This window comes from Chiloscyllium punctatum, chromosome 29 (assembly GCF_047496795.1).
Source record: "Chiloscyllium punctatum isolate Juve2018m chromosome 29, sChiPun1.3, whole genome shotgun sequence".
Lineage (NCBI taxonomy): Eukaryota > Metazoa > Chordata > Chondrichthyes > Orectolobiformes > Hemiscylliidae > Chiloscyllium > Chiloscyllium punctatum.
Window position 1 is genome coordinate 71,352,232 of NC_092767.1, and position 17,475 is coordinate 71,369,706.

General features: G+C 39.8%; 1 protein-coding gene across 4 annotated transcripts in view; it reads right to left on the minus strand.

Annotated features, from left to right (window-relative positions):
* Positions 1–2,244: 2,244 nt before the first annotated feature.
* Positions 2,245–17,475, minus strand: part of arhgap35a (Rho GTPase activating protein 35a) — a 147,755-nt gene continuing 132,524 nt past the window's right edge. For all 4 annotated transcript variants that reach the window (XM_072549375.1, XM_072549373.1, XM_072549374.1 and 1 more), the window contains exons 5-8: positions 17,238–17,315; positions 16,447–16,578; positions 14,591–14,696; positions 2,245–12,309 (exon numbers count right to left, since the gene is read on the minus strand). In XM_072549375.1, coding sequence (XP_072405476.1) covers positions 12,015–12,309; positions 14,591–14,696; positions 16,447–16,578; positions 17,238–17,315 — 611 coding nt within the window. In that variant the 3' untranslated portion in view covers positions 2,245–12,014. The remainder of the gene's footprint in view (positions 12,310–14,590; positions 14,697–16,446; positions 16,579–17,237; positions 17,316–17,475) is intronic.

Consider the following 17,475-nt stretch of genomic DNA (forward strand, 5'->3'; position numbering starts at 1 on the left):
TGGTTGGGTAATTTGCATTTATGTAGCAATTTTTGCAATCTCAGCAAGTCCTGCTCTCTCAAACAGCATATGAACATAGATATCATGGTTTTTGTGATGACAATAGATATATATTGGCCAAGATATTGTGGTAATACCCTTGCTTTTCTTCAAAAAAGTGATGAGAGATCTTTAAATGGTTCCTTGAAGAGCACAGAGGGATTCAAAACAATCTGAAAGACGGCATCTTTGACAGTACAGTACTTTCAGTAATGGACAGAATATTTGAACCCTTCACACTTCAGTGGGAGATGTTGTTCATCCTGGAAAAGTGTAAAGTGATTCATTTTGAAAGGTCGAATTTGAATGCAGAATTAAAGGCAGGATTCTTGGAAGTGTGGAAGAACAGAGGGATCTTGGGTCCATGTCTATAGATCAATCAAAAGTTGCCACCCAAGGTGATAGGGTTGTCATGGTGTGTTGGCTTTCATTAGCAGGCGGATGGAGTTTAAGAGCCGCAAGGTTATGCTGCAGCTCTACGCAGCCCTGGTTAGACCACACTTGGAATACTGCGTTCAGTTCTGGTCACCTGGTTATGGGAAGGATGTAGAAGCTTTAGAGAGGGTGCACAGGAGATTTACCAGGGTGCTACCTTGACTAGAGAGCATGTCTTATGCAGAAAAGTTGAGGGAGCAAGAGCTTTTCTCAGTGAAGAAAAGGATGAGAGGTGACTTGAAGAAGGTGTACAAGATGATGGGAGGCAGAGTGAATAGTCAGAAACTTTCTCCCAGAGCAGAAATGGCTATCAAAAGGAGGCATAATTTTAAAGTGATTGGATGAAGATTTAGGGGAGATGTCAGAGGTGAATGTGTGGAATGCAGAGTCAGCGGTGGTAATAGATCAGATACATTAGGGACATTTAAGCGATTCTTGGGTAGGCACATGGATGATAGTAAAATGATGGGTATTAGATTAGTTTGATTTGAGAGGTTAAGAGAGTGATCGATTAACCTGCTGCCCCAGGGGCAGATGCCCTTCCAACTGGGCCAATCCTAACAGATCTCACTGAAATAAGGAATGGCCCATTTTGAACTGATATGTGTGGAGGAATTCCTTCAGAGAGATGAATCTTTGGAATTCTCTGCTGTAGAGGGCTTTGGAATCTGAGTCATCCAGTATATTCAAGATAGAGATTGGCAGATTTCTAGATATTGAAGCAATTGGGGATAGTTTAGATTAAATTACCTATAGTGTGGAAACAGGCCCTTTGGTCCAACCAGTCCACACCGACCCTCTGAAGAGTAACCCACCCAGATCAATTTCCCTCTGACCAACGCACCTAGCACTATGGGCAATTTAGCATGGTCAATTCACCCTGACCTGCACAACTTTGGACTGTGGGAGGAAAGTGGAGCACCCGGAGAAAACCCACACAGACACGGGGAGAATGTGCAAACTCCACACAGTCGCCAGAGGCTGGAATTGAACCTGGGACCCTGGTGCTGTGAGGCAGCAGTGCTGACCACTGAGCCACATGCTGCCCATAAAAATATGTTGAGGTAGAAGATCAGCCATTATCCACTGAATGAAAAAGGGGTTCAAATAGAATGGCACATCCTGGGCCACTGCACTAACACCAGGTTTACAAGTTTAACAAAACAATGGAGTACATTGTTGGTGCATAGGTGTTGATGAATCCCAGTTAGGGCAATACAAGAGATGTATCAGGTATAACATTAGGCTGAATTAGGTAAAAACACTAAAGCAGAGGCATAATGGAATAACATTTTCCTTCGTTTGAGGTTTCAATCTGTTGACCTATACTACACTATTTGAATCACTTTATCCTGTTTATATATTCACTGAGTAGAAGTACCACCGTGCTATCTGGTTAATTAAAATGGATCATTCATTTACACTGAAAACCACTCACTTTTCTACATAAACTTTCTCTTACCACTGTCAGAATTTAAGCATGCTTTCCTTATTCTCAACTCATTTGCTCCTCCAGATCTCAACTCTGATGCTACCCGCCTCTCTCAGGATTAAATTTAATCAGCAAACAACTCCAATCTCACTCCACTCGGCTGATAGTTAGGCTTCCGTATTCTCTCAGTCAAGAATGAATAAACTTCCACCTCTCCTGCTTTTAACTTCTACCATACCCTGCTCTATAGAACCTAGATCTGCCCAAATTTCTTAAAGAAAAATGTACACAAAAGGGAAGGAATCATTTCAAACCATTTTTCTTTAAAAGAATGATTTATTAACTATGATACATAGCACATGGCTGTAAGGGTTTTTTTTTTACAACATTCCCATTAAGACAAATTACTTCAGTAAATACATGACTTATGCAGGAGGGGAGATGCAAGCTCACCCTCATAGCTTAATCACATGCACTCTGGGTTGAATTGGTCCTGATCACCGTTCACAAACTGCTTTGTAAAAGGGGGAAAAAAAACTTTAATTTTAAAAATATTTGTTCAATTTTATCTAAACAGGAATTTAGCCCATTGTAAGTTCGAGGTCTCCAATGGGAAGGAGACAGTATTTCTCCGAATCAATGTGCATGATTTTTATATTATATATAAAGTGACCTCCGCTTCATGGCTCCTCACAGACTGGAAAAAATTGTTCAGTTGCTATGGGGCTGGTGGAGCAAGCGAGATGTTTCAAGCAAAAGTTCTCAGGCACCTCCCCTCCACCCCCAATAAAGTCCATCAACTTGCCCCTTTGAAGTGGTACATAATCCAGTTGCCACCAGACCACACAATACATTAATTCGATTAAACAGATTTCAGCCTCTTCCAGATCATGATTGACATTCACATATGCATAGCTGAAGTGCTCACAAATTTCCAAATCTGCAGCAGTCAGAAGTGGGGAGCGGGAAAAAAAAAATAAACCGCAGGTCAGTGATTTGAGAACTGCCAATGTTGAATCACAAGCTTGTATTTCTCTCTTCATTAACTGGCCACGAGTGGTTGCGTTTTGAATGAAGTGCCAGTCTCCCTAGTCAACCTTGCTGAAGCCCTAAAATGCTGGGAACATTTGATACGTGGTGCATCAGAGTTTAATGGACAAGGCCAAAACGTAGCAGAATGTTCACATGGTCTCTTTACTTCATCCATCAACACAGCCTGAGCTTCCACTTGTAGGTCATGCCATGCTGTGGGTTTGAAGCAGTCAAAAAGCTGCCAGGGCAGCCGAAAGTTGAGGAAATACTTGAGGCAGAGGAGAAAGAGGTTGTACATTGCCAGTTTCCAAAAAGGACACAAAAGCTTTCTGGCACAGGACTCAACAGTTAAAACAACCATTTCACTTTTAATAAAATGAGTACTTGAAGTACAAATCGCTCCAAAATGAGAACTATTTTAATAAATGCAACAAAAAAATTCTAGACACCAGTAATAAAGGATGTGAGCCATTAGCCTCTTAGGAACACAACCAACCATTCTTTACACATACAGTTACTATTTGTGTAAAGAGTAACACCTACCCAAATTGTCAGACCAATATCACATTATATATTCAATACTCGGTTTATTTTTAATTCAAATAAGTGTTAATTATCATAATGAAAACATTTCACAAGTGTAGCGTACCAAATAAGTTGCAGCTCCATCCCCATTTATCCCTCCAGCTTACTCAGTACACACAGAGGAGTAACTCATTGGAGTTGACAGAGATTGGGGATAAGGCTTGAACAAATTCCTTTCAAATTTAAATTTCACCAACAAGCTCTCTGCTTTAGAGTTCTAGGTTACACATTGAAACAGGTTAAAAAGATACACAGAGCAGCGATACAAATGAAACCAGGATAAACTTATGGCGAGAACACTGCAGTAAAAAACGTACAGTTATAAAGAAGTCGGTTTGGCGACATCACTAGATACACACATTACTGCATTTTAATGCAAATAAGCCCACATCTTTTATAAATTAATAAAATTGACCTTTTCAGCATATAATTTATAAACTGAATGTAAAATACATTTGAGAGTTTGCAACAGAAGTATGTAAATTATTAAAATGGTGATTGGAGTCAATTTGAATATCATTTTGAAGTTTTAAAGAATTATTGCAGTGCTTGCAAGACAGCCACCTTTCCCTACCTTCATCCTGTTCACTTGTACACCCACTACTGTTTGCAGGCTGGAAGTGGTTTTGTCAAATCTAGTAGAAGTTCTGATACCTCTGGGCACAGTTTATGCCTTAAATACCAAGAAATAGTATAGTTATGACAAATCACTTCACTTAGTACTCCCTACAGATGTAGAAGGTGGAAACCAACATTATAGAGAACTGAAGCATCCACCATCAGTACTTTTAGACAGTCAATTGAACTACTTGAAGTCAAAACAGAATTTACTGGAGAAATTCAGCAAGAGGAAACAGTTAATGTTTCGAGTCCATTATGGCCCTCATTTGGAAAGAGGAGTCCACAGAAGAGTCATATTGCACTTCTGTTTCTCTCTACAGTTGTTGCCAGACCTGCTGAGTTTCTCCAGCACTTTGTTTTTACTGTAGTACCTCTTGAGTTGAAAGGTTGTAAAATTAATTGTGGTAGGTGGTAGGAGAATAGGAAAAATACATATTTACATATAGGGGAGGACAATAATCCAGAGCACAGTGATGGGTCATTCGCATTTTTCAATTCATTACCTCCTTGTGCTCTACCTACAGAAAAATGTGAAAAAACTTGTGGCCTGGCAGCTAGGCAAACTCAAGATGGCCTTCTCCATTCAAGTCCCATTAACGCACAGCTCAATTACCCAGACGTACATTCAATGGTCCATTGTTCCAGTTAAAATTACAATCAAAAGATGGGGGGGGTGGGGGGGGGGGGGGGGGGGGGGGGGAAGGAGGAGAAGAGAATTACATGCATACAAACCCAGCAGACGAAAGGTAAATAACTTTACACTGGACAGGGAGTGAGCTGTTTACATTAAAGGAATTCTAAGAGGGAAGGACTGAACCAAATGTTCAAAAGAACAACCTCAAACCTTTTCAGTAGCCTTCTGTGGAAGTGCTACACTTTGCTAACAAAAATATGCGGATGGTTAACTTGCATCAGCACATGCAGAGCTTATTGAATGTTTCCCTATAACCATTAAGAGGGAGCAATGAAATATGGAGCAGCTTACAGACAGAATGTTAGGTGGAGTAAAGGCAGTGATTTCATTTGAACTGACCAGATCAACAATACGCAGGTCTGATTACACTAAGGGTGAGAGGCAGATGGAACAGAGAGACAGACTAATTTAGGTGGAAATCAAGGTTCAAGGAAGGACAGGAACTACCTGCAGAGAAATACAATAAAGAGCAATTAGCCAAGCGCAATAAAATTCAAAACTATGCTTGATTTATTTGGGGACACTGCATAGTGATTGAAGTGTCTAATTTGTTATAGAGCTTTGATGAAAAACCAAATACCCCAGCCATCCCATATTTTCTTGCGCAAAACAGCTCAGTGTAACCCTGTTAACATCATTGATGATGACCGTTTTAAGATTTATTTTATGTCATGAGTCAACATGGGAAGATATTCATTTCCTCACTAACCACATCTACCTTGATTACTAAAGACAGGGCACATTATCATGGACAGAGTAATTTGGTATGCATACCTCATTTGGGAAAGGTTCAAATAAAATAAAAAACAAACAGCTTTCACACTTTTCTGGAAGCATTGCAACCTCTGCGCAATTTCTAAATTGTGAATTAATTAACTTGCTCTTTTAAATATACATATTCCTTTGATCAATGAAGTAATTTAAACTTTTTCCTCCCTCACCTCTGCAAACTCTGGCAATTCAAAGGCATCAGGTTGCCCTTCATACTTTAATCAAATGGTACATTCTTAATCAGTGACGATAGACAAATGAATGTTCATGTCATGGGTGGCACCACAGTTAGGCCTCTTACCCCTGTTCTACCAATAGCTGCACATTTAGCCTCCAACTGGAGAAAGGCAGGAAACAGTGGCAGAAATGTTTTGTTACCCTATCCTCCAGGGTGGTTGATTGGAGTACCTATTGTTTCATCTTGATCGAATCTGTTCAGGTCTTGGTCTAGATTAGGACAGTCACACTTGATAATCAATTGATTGAATGAGCCATGTAGTAAGGTTCCTTTCAACTTTTTTTCTAACAAAGAAAAAACACTCCGCCTTTAGCATTAATGTCCCTCGCCTTTCATTCATAATGCAACACCATTACTCAGGTTATTCTATGCACCCTTGATTTAAGTCATTAAACTACAGCAAATTAGCAGCCATAGAAGGAACTGTTTTGGACAATGCTTGGACTTTAAAATCTGTCCCAAGTCTACAAACTGCAGAAGAGTGGGCAAATTCCCTGAACAAACTGGGTAACAACAAGCTACTTAAATAAATCCTCAGGTCACCCAGATCAAGATGCAAAATTGATCTTTTTCGTGCATGACCTGTTTTCAAGGAGAGACGAAGAAACAAAAATTGGATTGTATCCTCCAAGTTTAAATGAAGGAACTAAACGCACCACACAGGAGACGAGGGGCCACTACTGGCCTTTTTAACATAGTTTTACCACTATGGGCCCGCTAGCACAGAGGCTTAGCACAAGCAGTATGTAGTCCCAGGTAAGTAACAAGCAAAGACATCAAGAGTTCCAGTGCAAAGTCAGAGTGCAGAATAGGAACTTTTTCTTATATATATGCCATTCTTCTGTACTGTAAAAAAGGTTAAGACTACCAATGTCAGGGAGCAATTCTGTGTGGTAAGCTCGTGAAACCAGAAACTGACTTGATACTGTCCTAAACTGATTTATAGGGCCTGGAGAGAGACATTCATCAGTTGGCTTGGTAAAGCTGAGAGGGTGAGCAGTGTGCAAACCATCTTGCATCATGTAAGCCTCTAGTGCACATCTGTATTAACATGTATACTGACACCAAACAGAATATAATTCAGACTGCAGGCAAAGTGTGGTGAATGCTGTAAGATATTTCATGGAACCTACTTTATCTTTTCAGTTGTTGGGGATGGAGCAGTCTGGCAATTAGCATACTGAGCCTGATGCTTAGACAGATTTACAAAACATACAAGGGAAAGAGTTAGCAAGTTATATAAACACTCAAATTATCTAATGCATGGAGGTACTTGTTAAAAATCAATGGTCTGTATTTAAATTGGTGGAGATTTCTTCTCTATTTTTCTAAGCATGTGCTTTTTTGGCATAAACTTTACTTTCCACTGTGAATCTGCAGTTTCTGTATCTTGGAAGTCATCGGCCTTGAAGCTAATCAAGACGATAGTGTTTGCATACTTGAGAGATTTCTCTGCTTGCACCAATTTCCTAATAATAGTAGAGTAAAAATACAAAGTTTATAGCCTCAGCAAAAAGAGCAAAGGCATCTGGATGAATGCATTGAGCATCTGTACGCTAAGAAGAATAATTTTAAGACTGTTAAATGCTTACTCTTGAAGCGGGAGGGAACAATTAAAACCATTGAATTATTTCAGGAATTGACCACATTTGGCTATCAGTTTGAAAACTGCCTCCAGTGGGGGGCTAATACTACGAGAAAACAAAGTTAAAGTGCAAATTGATAAATAGGCAATTGTGCAAAACCCCCAAAATTAGTCAAGTTTCAAACAGTTCAGACAGGATTTATTTTGACAACAATAACTGCAGAAAACTGAATACAGTACATCCTTCCCAACTGCAAACTAACCTTTTTTTATTGTTTAGGAGGGTATTTATAATCTAAAAATTGCCATTACCACTCAAATCTAGGCTCCTCTTGCATTTCAATTTATGCCCCTCCCCAAAATTGAGTGGATTCCACCAGCCTGGATATATCTGTTCAGGTAAAAGCGTCCAAGTTTGACTTGGCTTGCCCGTGCTGCTGTTAAACATCTCAAAGCCATGCACCCATGTCCCATCTTCTAATCCACCCAAATAATTATCAAGTAAAATAAAAAAAACTCATGTTGTGAAGCCCAGATTTATTCCACAATTCAGGACACAAGAACATGAGCTGTCTTAAGAGAGTGGTGGGTGGGGAGTGTGGCAGGGAGAGCTTGAATTGGGGGGGAGGGGGGGCGAGGAAGATGGGGGCGGGGGGGGCAAGTGAAAGCAGGACATGGAAGGAGGGAGAGAAATACAGGGATGGGGGGGCGGAAGAGGAGGGGGAGGGCAGAAGGGGTGTGGAAGAGGAGGGGGGGGCGGAGTGGGAAGGAGGAAGAGGAGAAGGGAGAGGAAGAAGAAGGAGGAAAATCTGTAATATTACTCCCTTAGGAAGAAAACAGACACGATGATTATTGCAACTTTTAACAGAGTTCCAAAATACTGGAAATGTCACAAAGAAATTTCATCACATTTATATAACACAGGTTAGTAAGATGCAGTTTACTGGATGAGCAAGGCTCCATACAAATGGATGTTTGCAGGGTATTGGCAAGATGTGAAAGACACAAATAAATTTAGCAGCTCTCCTTTGTGTATGAATCTGCTGAGAACCGGAGACTCCTCATTTCTAACAGACTCTTTCCCCATAATGATCCAATTCTGAAGTTCCAGCAAGGTAAAACATGGCAGGAGCATATTCAGCACTCAGTTTCAAGGGCAATTTCCCATTCCCATGTAAAAACTGATCTGTAAAACATCTAAATTTGGGTTCAAATTAGTTTGAACCTAACAATTATTTTGGATGAGACTTTTTGCCTAAAGAGGCTATTTTAGAAAACCCAATAAGGCCAATGCATCTGTTGCTGTACTTCGATGTTTATAGCTGTTATCTGGTGCTTTGCACACACACCCCCAATATCATTCCTCCAACAGTTAAGAGGGAGGAAAAATTTAAAAATAATCAATGGTTCAGTAAATCATAGGCTTCTTTCTTCACTGATGCCTGAGGGAATGACTTGCCACGTGTGGTGGTGTGGTCTTGAAAGAGACATGGAATCCAAGTCATTGCTACACACCAACTCCTTTCGATATCATCCAAACTGTGAAGACAGTTTCACTCATTGATTTAGCTCTTAAAGTTTTCGGATATCAAACACAAAAAGCCCCACAATTTCGCTTTGAGCCAATTTCATTCAATTTTTGATCCAAATTCAGGACATAAACAGAAAATTAAACAGCCTGCTCACCCTCAAAAGGGTAACTTAGCTTCCACTCCCTTTTAAGGGAGTACCACCCAACTTGAAAAGGAATTAATGCCCAGATGCTGCAGACAAGATCCAGTGCATCACTAGTCATTTAGTCAACATCAAGCCAGATTTGTCAAATCAATCTATTTTCAGGAGGTACTTCTCTTCTGCTGTTGATAGACTTGCTGGTCATCAGCTGTGTGAAGAATTGCAATTTCAGATAAAACCGTACCAATCTATTTCATAAATAGTCTATAATTTTAAAAAAAGATTAGACTGCAGCTTTTACTCATCTGCCATACCCGCTTCTAATTCAGAAACGGATGAGTTAGGAATGGAGACACTCAGGCAATTGCCAGCTTTTTAATAGCAGGCTTCAAAGCTAAGCCAGGTCTTCCTAATGAAGCAAAACTTTGTTAACTTGGAAATTCTGGAATCATTAATCAATCATCAATCAGTAATTGCTGATGGCTTTATATGAATCAACTCTTCCTAATAACTACCAGTCATTAGGATCATAACTGGGAGACAAGGACTGTGCCAACACGTTTGACAGAATCAGTACAATCCATTCTTAAACATTTAGAAATATACATTTGCAAACAAAAGATATAAAATTGAATAAATTGTCAGCATCTTATATGGAAACAATGGATCTGGGTTGTCCACTTCACATTTTGCCCAGTCAATACGCACAACATTGACTAGTTACAAAAACCACACACACACAAACACATAACATTTTAGTGTTTGTTTTGTTATTGGAGAGACCATAACTGTACGTACCATACCCAAATCGGCAGAGCTGAATACTTAGATCAACTAAGTGTTTTAAAATTGATTCACTGGCACAGCCCTACGGGGGAAAAGAAATGCTAAGAACACACTGGCCAGGTATTGATGAATTTGCCTCATGACTGAAACATATGATTTGTTACAAACTCCAGACAGGAGCTGAACAGTTCAAAGAACAAACTGCTAAAAATAACGGTAGTGTTAATGAACAATGGCATATTTCATAGCAACTGCTGCTCAGCTCATTAAACAATGAATTCTTGCATTTATAGTGTCATGTTAATGTAGGTTCTCAGACCTGGCGCTGTGGAATTTGAACTTTAGGATTATAAAACCTCAATATATATATTTATTTGTATATATTTTAAGAGGACCCCTTATGCAGCCTTCACACTAACCTTGAAAAGTGAACTGCTTCAGGACTGGAGTTGCTCAGGCATTTAGTTGTACCTGTTCATATTTTTGATTCTCTCCCAGCCCCTGTTCTATCTCCTTTAGGCACTGATTGGTGCTGAGGTATGATTTTGTGGGCAATGGCCACCCTACAATATCTTGCAAATTTGGCCATTCTTCAAGTTTCAGCAGAGTGAAGCTATTCAAGCACAGGATCTATCACAGTGCTGCGCAATACAGTCCATGCGTATTTGCTTTTCTAGTAGACATCACTGGGCAGAAAGGTCTTTGTGATACACATCAAAAGTGACACACCTCAGAATGGTTATAAAACATTGTGATAAACCATGCATGTGCTAACATGCCATTCAAGCATTTAAATTATTTATTGTTTAACAAAAAAAAAAGCCAGTTCAGAGAAAGCCATATCCTAAAGCACCTTAACTACTGCCTGGACGGATGCGAGGCACCAGCCAAGATATGTTTAACTTTTGCGCAACCTAAAAAGGGGATAGGGGATCACACTAACCATTTAAAGTGATGGGCAAATTTGACATGAAGTTGGCTGACACTTTTAGTTGGCAATAGGTTGTCCTTTTGCATCAAGAGGCTCCTACCTGGCACAACACATCAGGTCTGGCTAGTTAACAAAGAAGGGTAAAGATGGGGCAGCAGTAGAGACAGGCAACAAATGTGGTCCTGAAGATAGGGCAAGCATGGAAGGAGGAGGAAATTCTGCCCAACGGCAAATGATCCAGGACTGTTTCAATTGGATTCTGTCAGGGACCAAATTGGGCAATTGCGAACCAGAACAGATCAAGCTAGTGAGAACGAGACAAAAGAGGTTCTAAAGTTCCACAGACATCAGCCACTGAAGCTGTATGGATATTGGGAAAACCAGCATTAAAATCTCCTTTTGCACAAAGCACTTTCATGCAGCTGCTCACATCATTGTTATACAGACAAACCTCTTTACTACAAGCTCTACAGAACCTTAGGACACAGATTTTATCACAACATTAATTTAGTGTGTTCTTTCCTTAAAGCAAATGCCCCAAGGTTAGAATGGCTTCCCAAATGAACCATCTTTACGGATGTACATCTACATGCTGGGCTTGGTCATTCTACCTAGGATAACTGCTCATGTTCACACCTCGCATTCACAAATATTACCACGAGGCTGTGCCCAATGGGCATGTCTGCTGTGAATTAACAGTCCGCATGAAATTCGCGTTTATTTTTAATAAAGGTTAAAATAGCAGCACGTGATCTCAAAAACAATTCTCTAAGCAAGAGTTGGCACTAACCAAAAGTAAATAAAGCAACTTTCTATATTGGCTTAGAAGGGAACAAGTTTAAATTAAATAAGCAGTAGAGTTTGTCTGTATAATTAACTGTTTAAACATTGTGCATTTTGAGAAACCACTCTGTAGTGGAATCTGTGCTATTTGCATTTCACAGAACCCACTATGAAGTCATGGACTTTTCCTTTTGCAGTCACTGCAGTATTTGGGTATTTAATCAATTTTCTTAGTGCCATGTCATTTGTTTTAACTATGATTACACTGCTCTGTACAACAGAAAAGGGTATCATAACCCAAGGCAGTTTTGAAAAACCCAGTTATGATACCTGGCATATTTATAACCCAATTCACAGTTTACTTGGCCGTTCCGTCTGCAGTTGTGTTCACAGATGTTGAAGTGGCCTCTAAGGTGTTGGGGGAGGCGACTGTGGTGGTGAAGGAATCATTGTTACAGGTGATGGGCACTGAAAGGCAGTGTTCGAAGTGGGTGAACTGGGAACAGCACTGATCAGCTCCATTATTGGCTTGTCGTAAAAGAAGAAAGGGCACTGCTGGATGAAGAGCTCGATGATAGTCTGGTACGTCCTGGTAGCTGTCAGAGCATCCATGGTCTGAAAGTCAGGCCTCATAAGCGTGGGCCAGAAACAGATGGAGAGATTCTCACTGTTCATCAGGTTCAACTTGCAGTTCTGACTGACCCTGAAATGAAACAGAACCCAGTAGTCTACACAATACACTGAACAAAGTGAGCATAAACAAAACATTTAGTCACCTCCCTGTGTCACCACCTACTCAATGGTGAGCAGTACGTTTCCCTCTTTTCTTGCACCTACAAACATTTCTCCCATCTCCCAAGACGATTTGAACAGAAATGAACCCATCAGCATCACAAGAAAAATCCTCTTGTTAACTTATTTCTTTTCCTCTTCCTAATGAAAACTGCCAAGTAAATATTGCTACGATTAGAAATAATAATCCAACGTACAATGCAAACAATATTACGTCCCTTCCTAACAGCACAATGGGTGTCCCTGCAGCAACTTAAGGAGGAAGTCCACTGCCACCTTTTCTGAGGTAATTAGGAATGGGCAATAAATGGTGGCCCAGCCAACAATATGAGCAAATCTAAAACAAAACCCTGAAAGTAGGTTGGGAAGAGGTGAAAGAGCGGATGACAGGACTAAAGACTGCCTGAATCAGCATTTTTATTGTTCCTCAGTTAGTCTGGTGGAAAGCGCAAGCCCCTTAGTACAGATCGGCAAAAATAACAAGTAGCTGAATGAAAATCCTAACAGGAGACAATGAATTTGGGGCTTGAAAACACTTGTGGAAGTGACACTGCAGAGATTATTGGCAGAGAATAACTACATTTCTCAGTTCTTTAAATTGGCTTGGTGAGCATTAAAATGAAATAATGGGAGAGAAAATGGTGTACAAACACTGTTTGCTGATCTAATAATATCAATAGCAACAAACAAAAATCAGTGGCACTGAAAGCTCCATTCTGAAGAGTTTGGTGGCTGCCTAGTACTTTTGCTTCAAACAGGTTGTGAGTTGCAGCTGTACGATGGCAAAATCATTAAAAGTGAACTCAACAAGTCTGGCAGCAAAACTATAATGGCCACTAAAGCGGTCAGAGTGATGTGAAAGCCTAACTGGTTCATTAACATCCTCAAAAATAGTCCAGCCTGCAAGTAATGGCTCAGTGTTCTCCAAAACAGCAAAGCCAAGGAAGTACAGCAAGCTTGATTTTAACCAGTGTCTCATGAACTGGCAATCTCGATGAACTGGCAAAAATGATATCTCAAATACTGGAAGATTATATTCTATTACTATCTCCGCGAAATTAGAGTAGTAAGTTTTATTTAAGGTCAAGTTCCATTACTATATAAAGGTGATTTATGCTGTAAATAAAGTATGACAGTGATATGTGTTCCCTCTGTATTACATCTCTATTATGGAGTGTGTTTTTTTTTAAAACCTAGATTATGTGGAACTCTTGATCATCCAGAATATTTGATCGCTGGAATATTTGATCAACCAACACACTCCCGGTCCCATAGGTGCAAGTTAAACAAAAAGTGTGCTGCATCTGATTCCTTTAACTAAAACAAAAAGAATGCAGTGCCAAACACACCTGCTTCCATTCCAAACAAAAGTGATCAGATTTTGGTTCACACACATTGTCCAGGAACACCTTGGCACAGAAATGAGGAGCAAGATGATACAAAGTTTGACATTGAAGTTAATTTTCTTTGGACCATAAGGTCAATTTACATCCATTGTGAGAACATACTACTTTGTCAGGTGATACTGTTTGAGGCTTTATCCCAGGAAAATGCTGGTCTATAATCAAGTACACACTTACTTGAAGTATGGATAATAAGATTTCACTGAATTTAAGTGGAAGATCTGAAACAAAGTTTTGACAAAAGTATGAACTCTCTGAACAACACGCCTAACAAGTAGCACGGGAATTTCAGAACATATGCTGTTTCTGCACTTGGATTTAATTAATTGAATTCCTGTGCGCACTTTCAATGCAGGAATTAATACTTTATTTAAAACAGGTCAATGCCTGCATTGAAGTGCACACAAGAATTTAATCTGACCTTGCTATAAAGAACACAGGAATAGAAGGTCAAGAAAAAATATAACTCCAAAAGGATCATCAAAACAGTGTCTGTAATTTCATCTCTGTCGTGCTATAGCTGAGAAAAAGTAGAGTTGCAGCACAGGAAGGCCTGTACAGTTAGCAATTTTGAATCACACATACATGTAAGGGCAAGCATTTTAAATTCCTAAAGAGATTTACTTTCTTCTTTACCTTAAATTGATTTGTATCATTAGAAGAAAAAATACGGTCTCAGTCATCTGAACCATTGGTTTATGATATCCTCTGCACCATTAATTAGCCAGGTCAATTAAGCACAACTTTTATGCAGGATAGCCTTACTGCTTGCATCAAGCAATTACTTACTTGTTTAAGTGGGTGATGACATATTTGAAGACCTCATAATTCTCTTTCGGAAACTTCTTCAACACTTCCTTAAGTGCATTCAACTTCAGCTCCTTATCAGGCTGTTCTGAGGGAAGAAAAATAAGTAATTTAATGCAGACAGCACGTGGATCATCACAGTGATTCCGTCAGGAGCTGCATTTCAGTGGCAGCAGCTGAATCCACACATCCTGTACCACAATGCAGATCCTAGAGTGGAGGGTGTTTCACAGATGTCAGTTCATTTGCCACATTTGGGTATTGGGATATAAGTGAGGGACAGAATTGATGACGTGAAGAGAATCTTACCACCCTTCATTGTGCATGGGGTAAAGCTGATCACCTAATACAGTACAAAACCACAGGAAACAGATGAGCATGTATTAAAATTCCTGGTCTGAGTTTAATTAGTGAGAAAAAGAAAGCTTGATTGTGGCAAAAGGTTTTTTTTTTAAAAATACAGAAGTTCACATCATCTAAACATATTGATAATTAGCTGATTACATACTCTACAGGTAACTTCCATATTTGACCAAACGCCAATTTTACAAAATCATTAGAGTTTTAACCACAAAAAAAACCAGCAACTATCAGCAGGGTTTAAAACATCAGAATTATCATAACCGAGAACCTTGCTTCACTCCTATAAACGCTAGACAGAGCATCAGCAGAAGCATAATTTTCCCCAGCCATCTGCTCAACTTCAGTTGAAGGGCTGCAGCATCAAATCCTAGAAAAACAGGTGAAGATTGCTCAAGCAGAACTTCTCTAAAGGTACCATTTGAAAGTGACCAGTGTGAATTTGTGGCTCTCCTTGATTATCCAAAACATACACATCAATTTGTTGAAGATCTAAAACAGGGTCTAACAGTTCCTTGACAATTGTGGAGTATTAGTTGGTGAGGAGAGCAGAAGTAGGGGCAGCAACAGCACAAGAGTGATAGGGAAGTTCCATCAGTCGTGCTTTTACTGCATTCTCCAGATTCAAACAGGAGGACCAAACACTAGCGCCCTTCTTGAAGGCAATTCCACAAGAATTCAGTCAAATCTCTTGCAGAACTAATTTCGGTGGCACGAACATTGTTTGAATGGCCAATATGTATCAATTCTTCTCAACTCTCACATTGTCAGCAATCCAAGGGAGAAAACACTAAGAAACTCAAATTTCCCCTTACAGCATAGCAGCACTGACATTAATGAGTGGAGGACCTTGCTACCAAAGTGGCAATCATTTCACCATCAAGTTACATACTTTGAGGAAAAATGTTACAAGAGAAGGAAAGATTTTAAAAAAAGCAGCAAATATTTAGGTTAGTTGGCTGGACGTTTGACTTGCGAAGCTTCGCATCACCAGCCGAGGTTACCATGAACCATTCCCCTTGCTCAAGGTAGTACAGCTCTCAGGTTAAATCACCACTAGCACCCCCCCTCTCTGATGAGCCAGCAGCCCTATGGACTGGTAAGATTAAGATGTCTTGACCTTGACTTCCCTCTGGACCCATTACATGGGACATGCTGCCTCATATGCCAAAGATCTGTGGGTCGAGGATCAGCACATTCAGTCACATGAGGAAGCAAGAGAAACTCATCATGAAGCAACACTTACCTTAATAGAGGGACAGTGAATGATGACTATGGAGGGTTGCCAATGGCTGCAGATCATGGAGATCATGTTTATGGAGTGCTTTAAGGAAGGAGAGGCTGTCATGCTTACCGAATTAAACATCATGACTGATCTTCAAAAACCAACCCACTAGCCATATCTTTGGAATATTCTAAAGGATGCTATACAAAGGAGTTTTCTTTCTACCACAGACTGTGTGCTGGTCCATACTTACTGCTGACATCTACCAATTCGACCTGTGCACTATATGGGACCAGTGGCTCCGGAAGTTCAGAGAAGAAGCTTTTCATTGCTCCAGCTATTGTATTCACCGCAAAATCCTTCTCTTGTAGAACAAGGCTGTGGTCTATAAAGAGAAAATATTTTAATCAGAAATGAGGACAATATAACTTAACAGTATAACCCCAATATATTCAAATAAAGTCCTGTCCTCTTCAATCTGAATCAATACCTCAGGAACTGATGATGCTGACCTATTCATCTTTGATAAACATTGCCTCAGTGAGGTTTCCAAGTTGGGTTACATAATGCACCTGTACTTGAAACCTGCTCATTGCTGAGAAAACTGTCAGCCATGGAAATAATAGTTGGCAAAGTACAATCAAGTTTAGCAGCAAAGGAAAAAAAAAAGTGTCATTCAGAGATGGACAGTATTGGGTGTGTCTCTATTCTACTTCACCAAGCTCAGATTTTGCCACCTATCAGAGACTCAAATGTCTTGGTTAATTCATGGGCAACTACAAGGAACATATTTTCAAGAGTTACCAGCATTCATGATTCCATAAGTTGCCAGACGTGTGTGAAATGTGAAGGGACTACTGAAAAAATGCACGCACAGACTTAGAATAAATAATTTTGAACTGCCATATGAAAATCCTCAACTCGCCTCACCCACCACAAGACAAAATAAATTTGCATTCTGCCCTACTTCAGTAAAATACAGCAGCAACCCACAACTGATAGTCGTCGATTGTTTATCAAAGACTTCTTTCCCCTTTCACTTACCTTGATCAAATTGCCTCTGGAGACTTTCCATCTCTGACTTGTTCCCACTGACACGGTAAATGCCCTCTGTGCCCAGACCTTAAAGGAGAGGGAACAGTTTATTCAAGCCTTCTGCTTGGCTCCACATACAAAATTTACTGCACATATTTAACAATTTCCTCAAATGGATATCAAAGATATCAGAGTGAACTCTAGAATCTAGCATAGCGGTAAAGATTTAAAATAGAAAAACTGAATA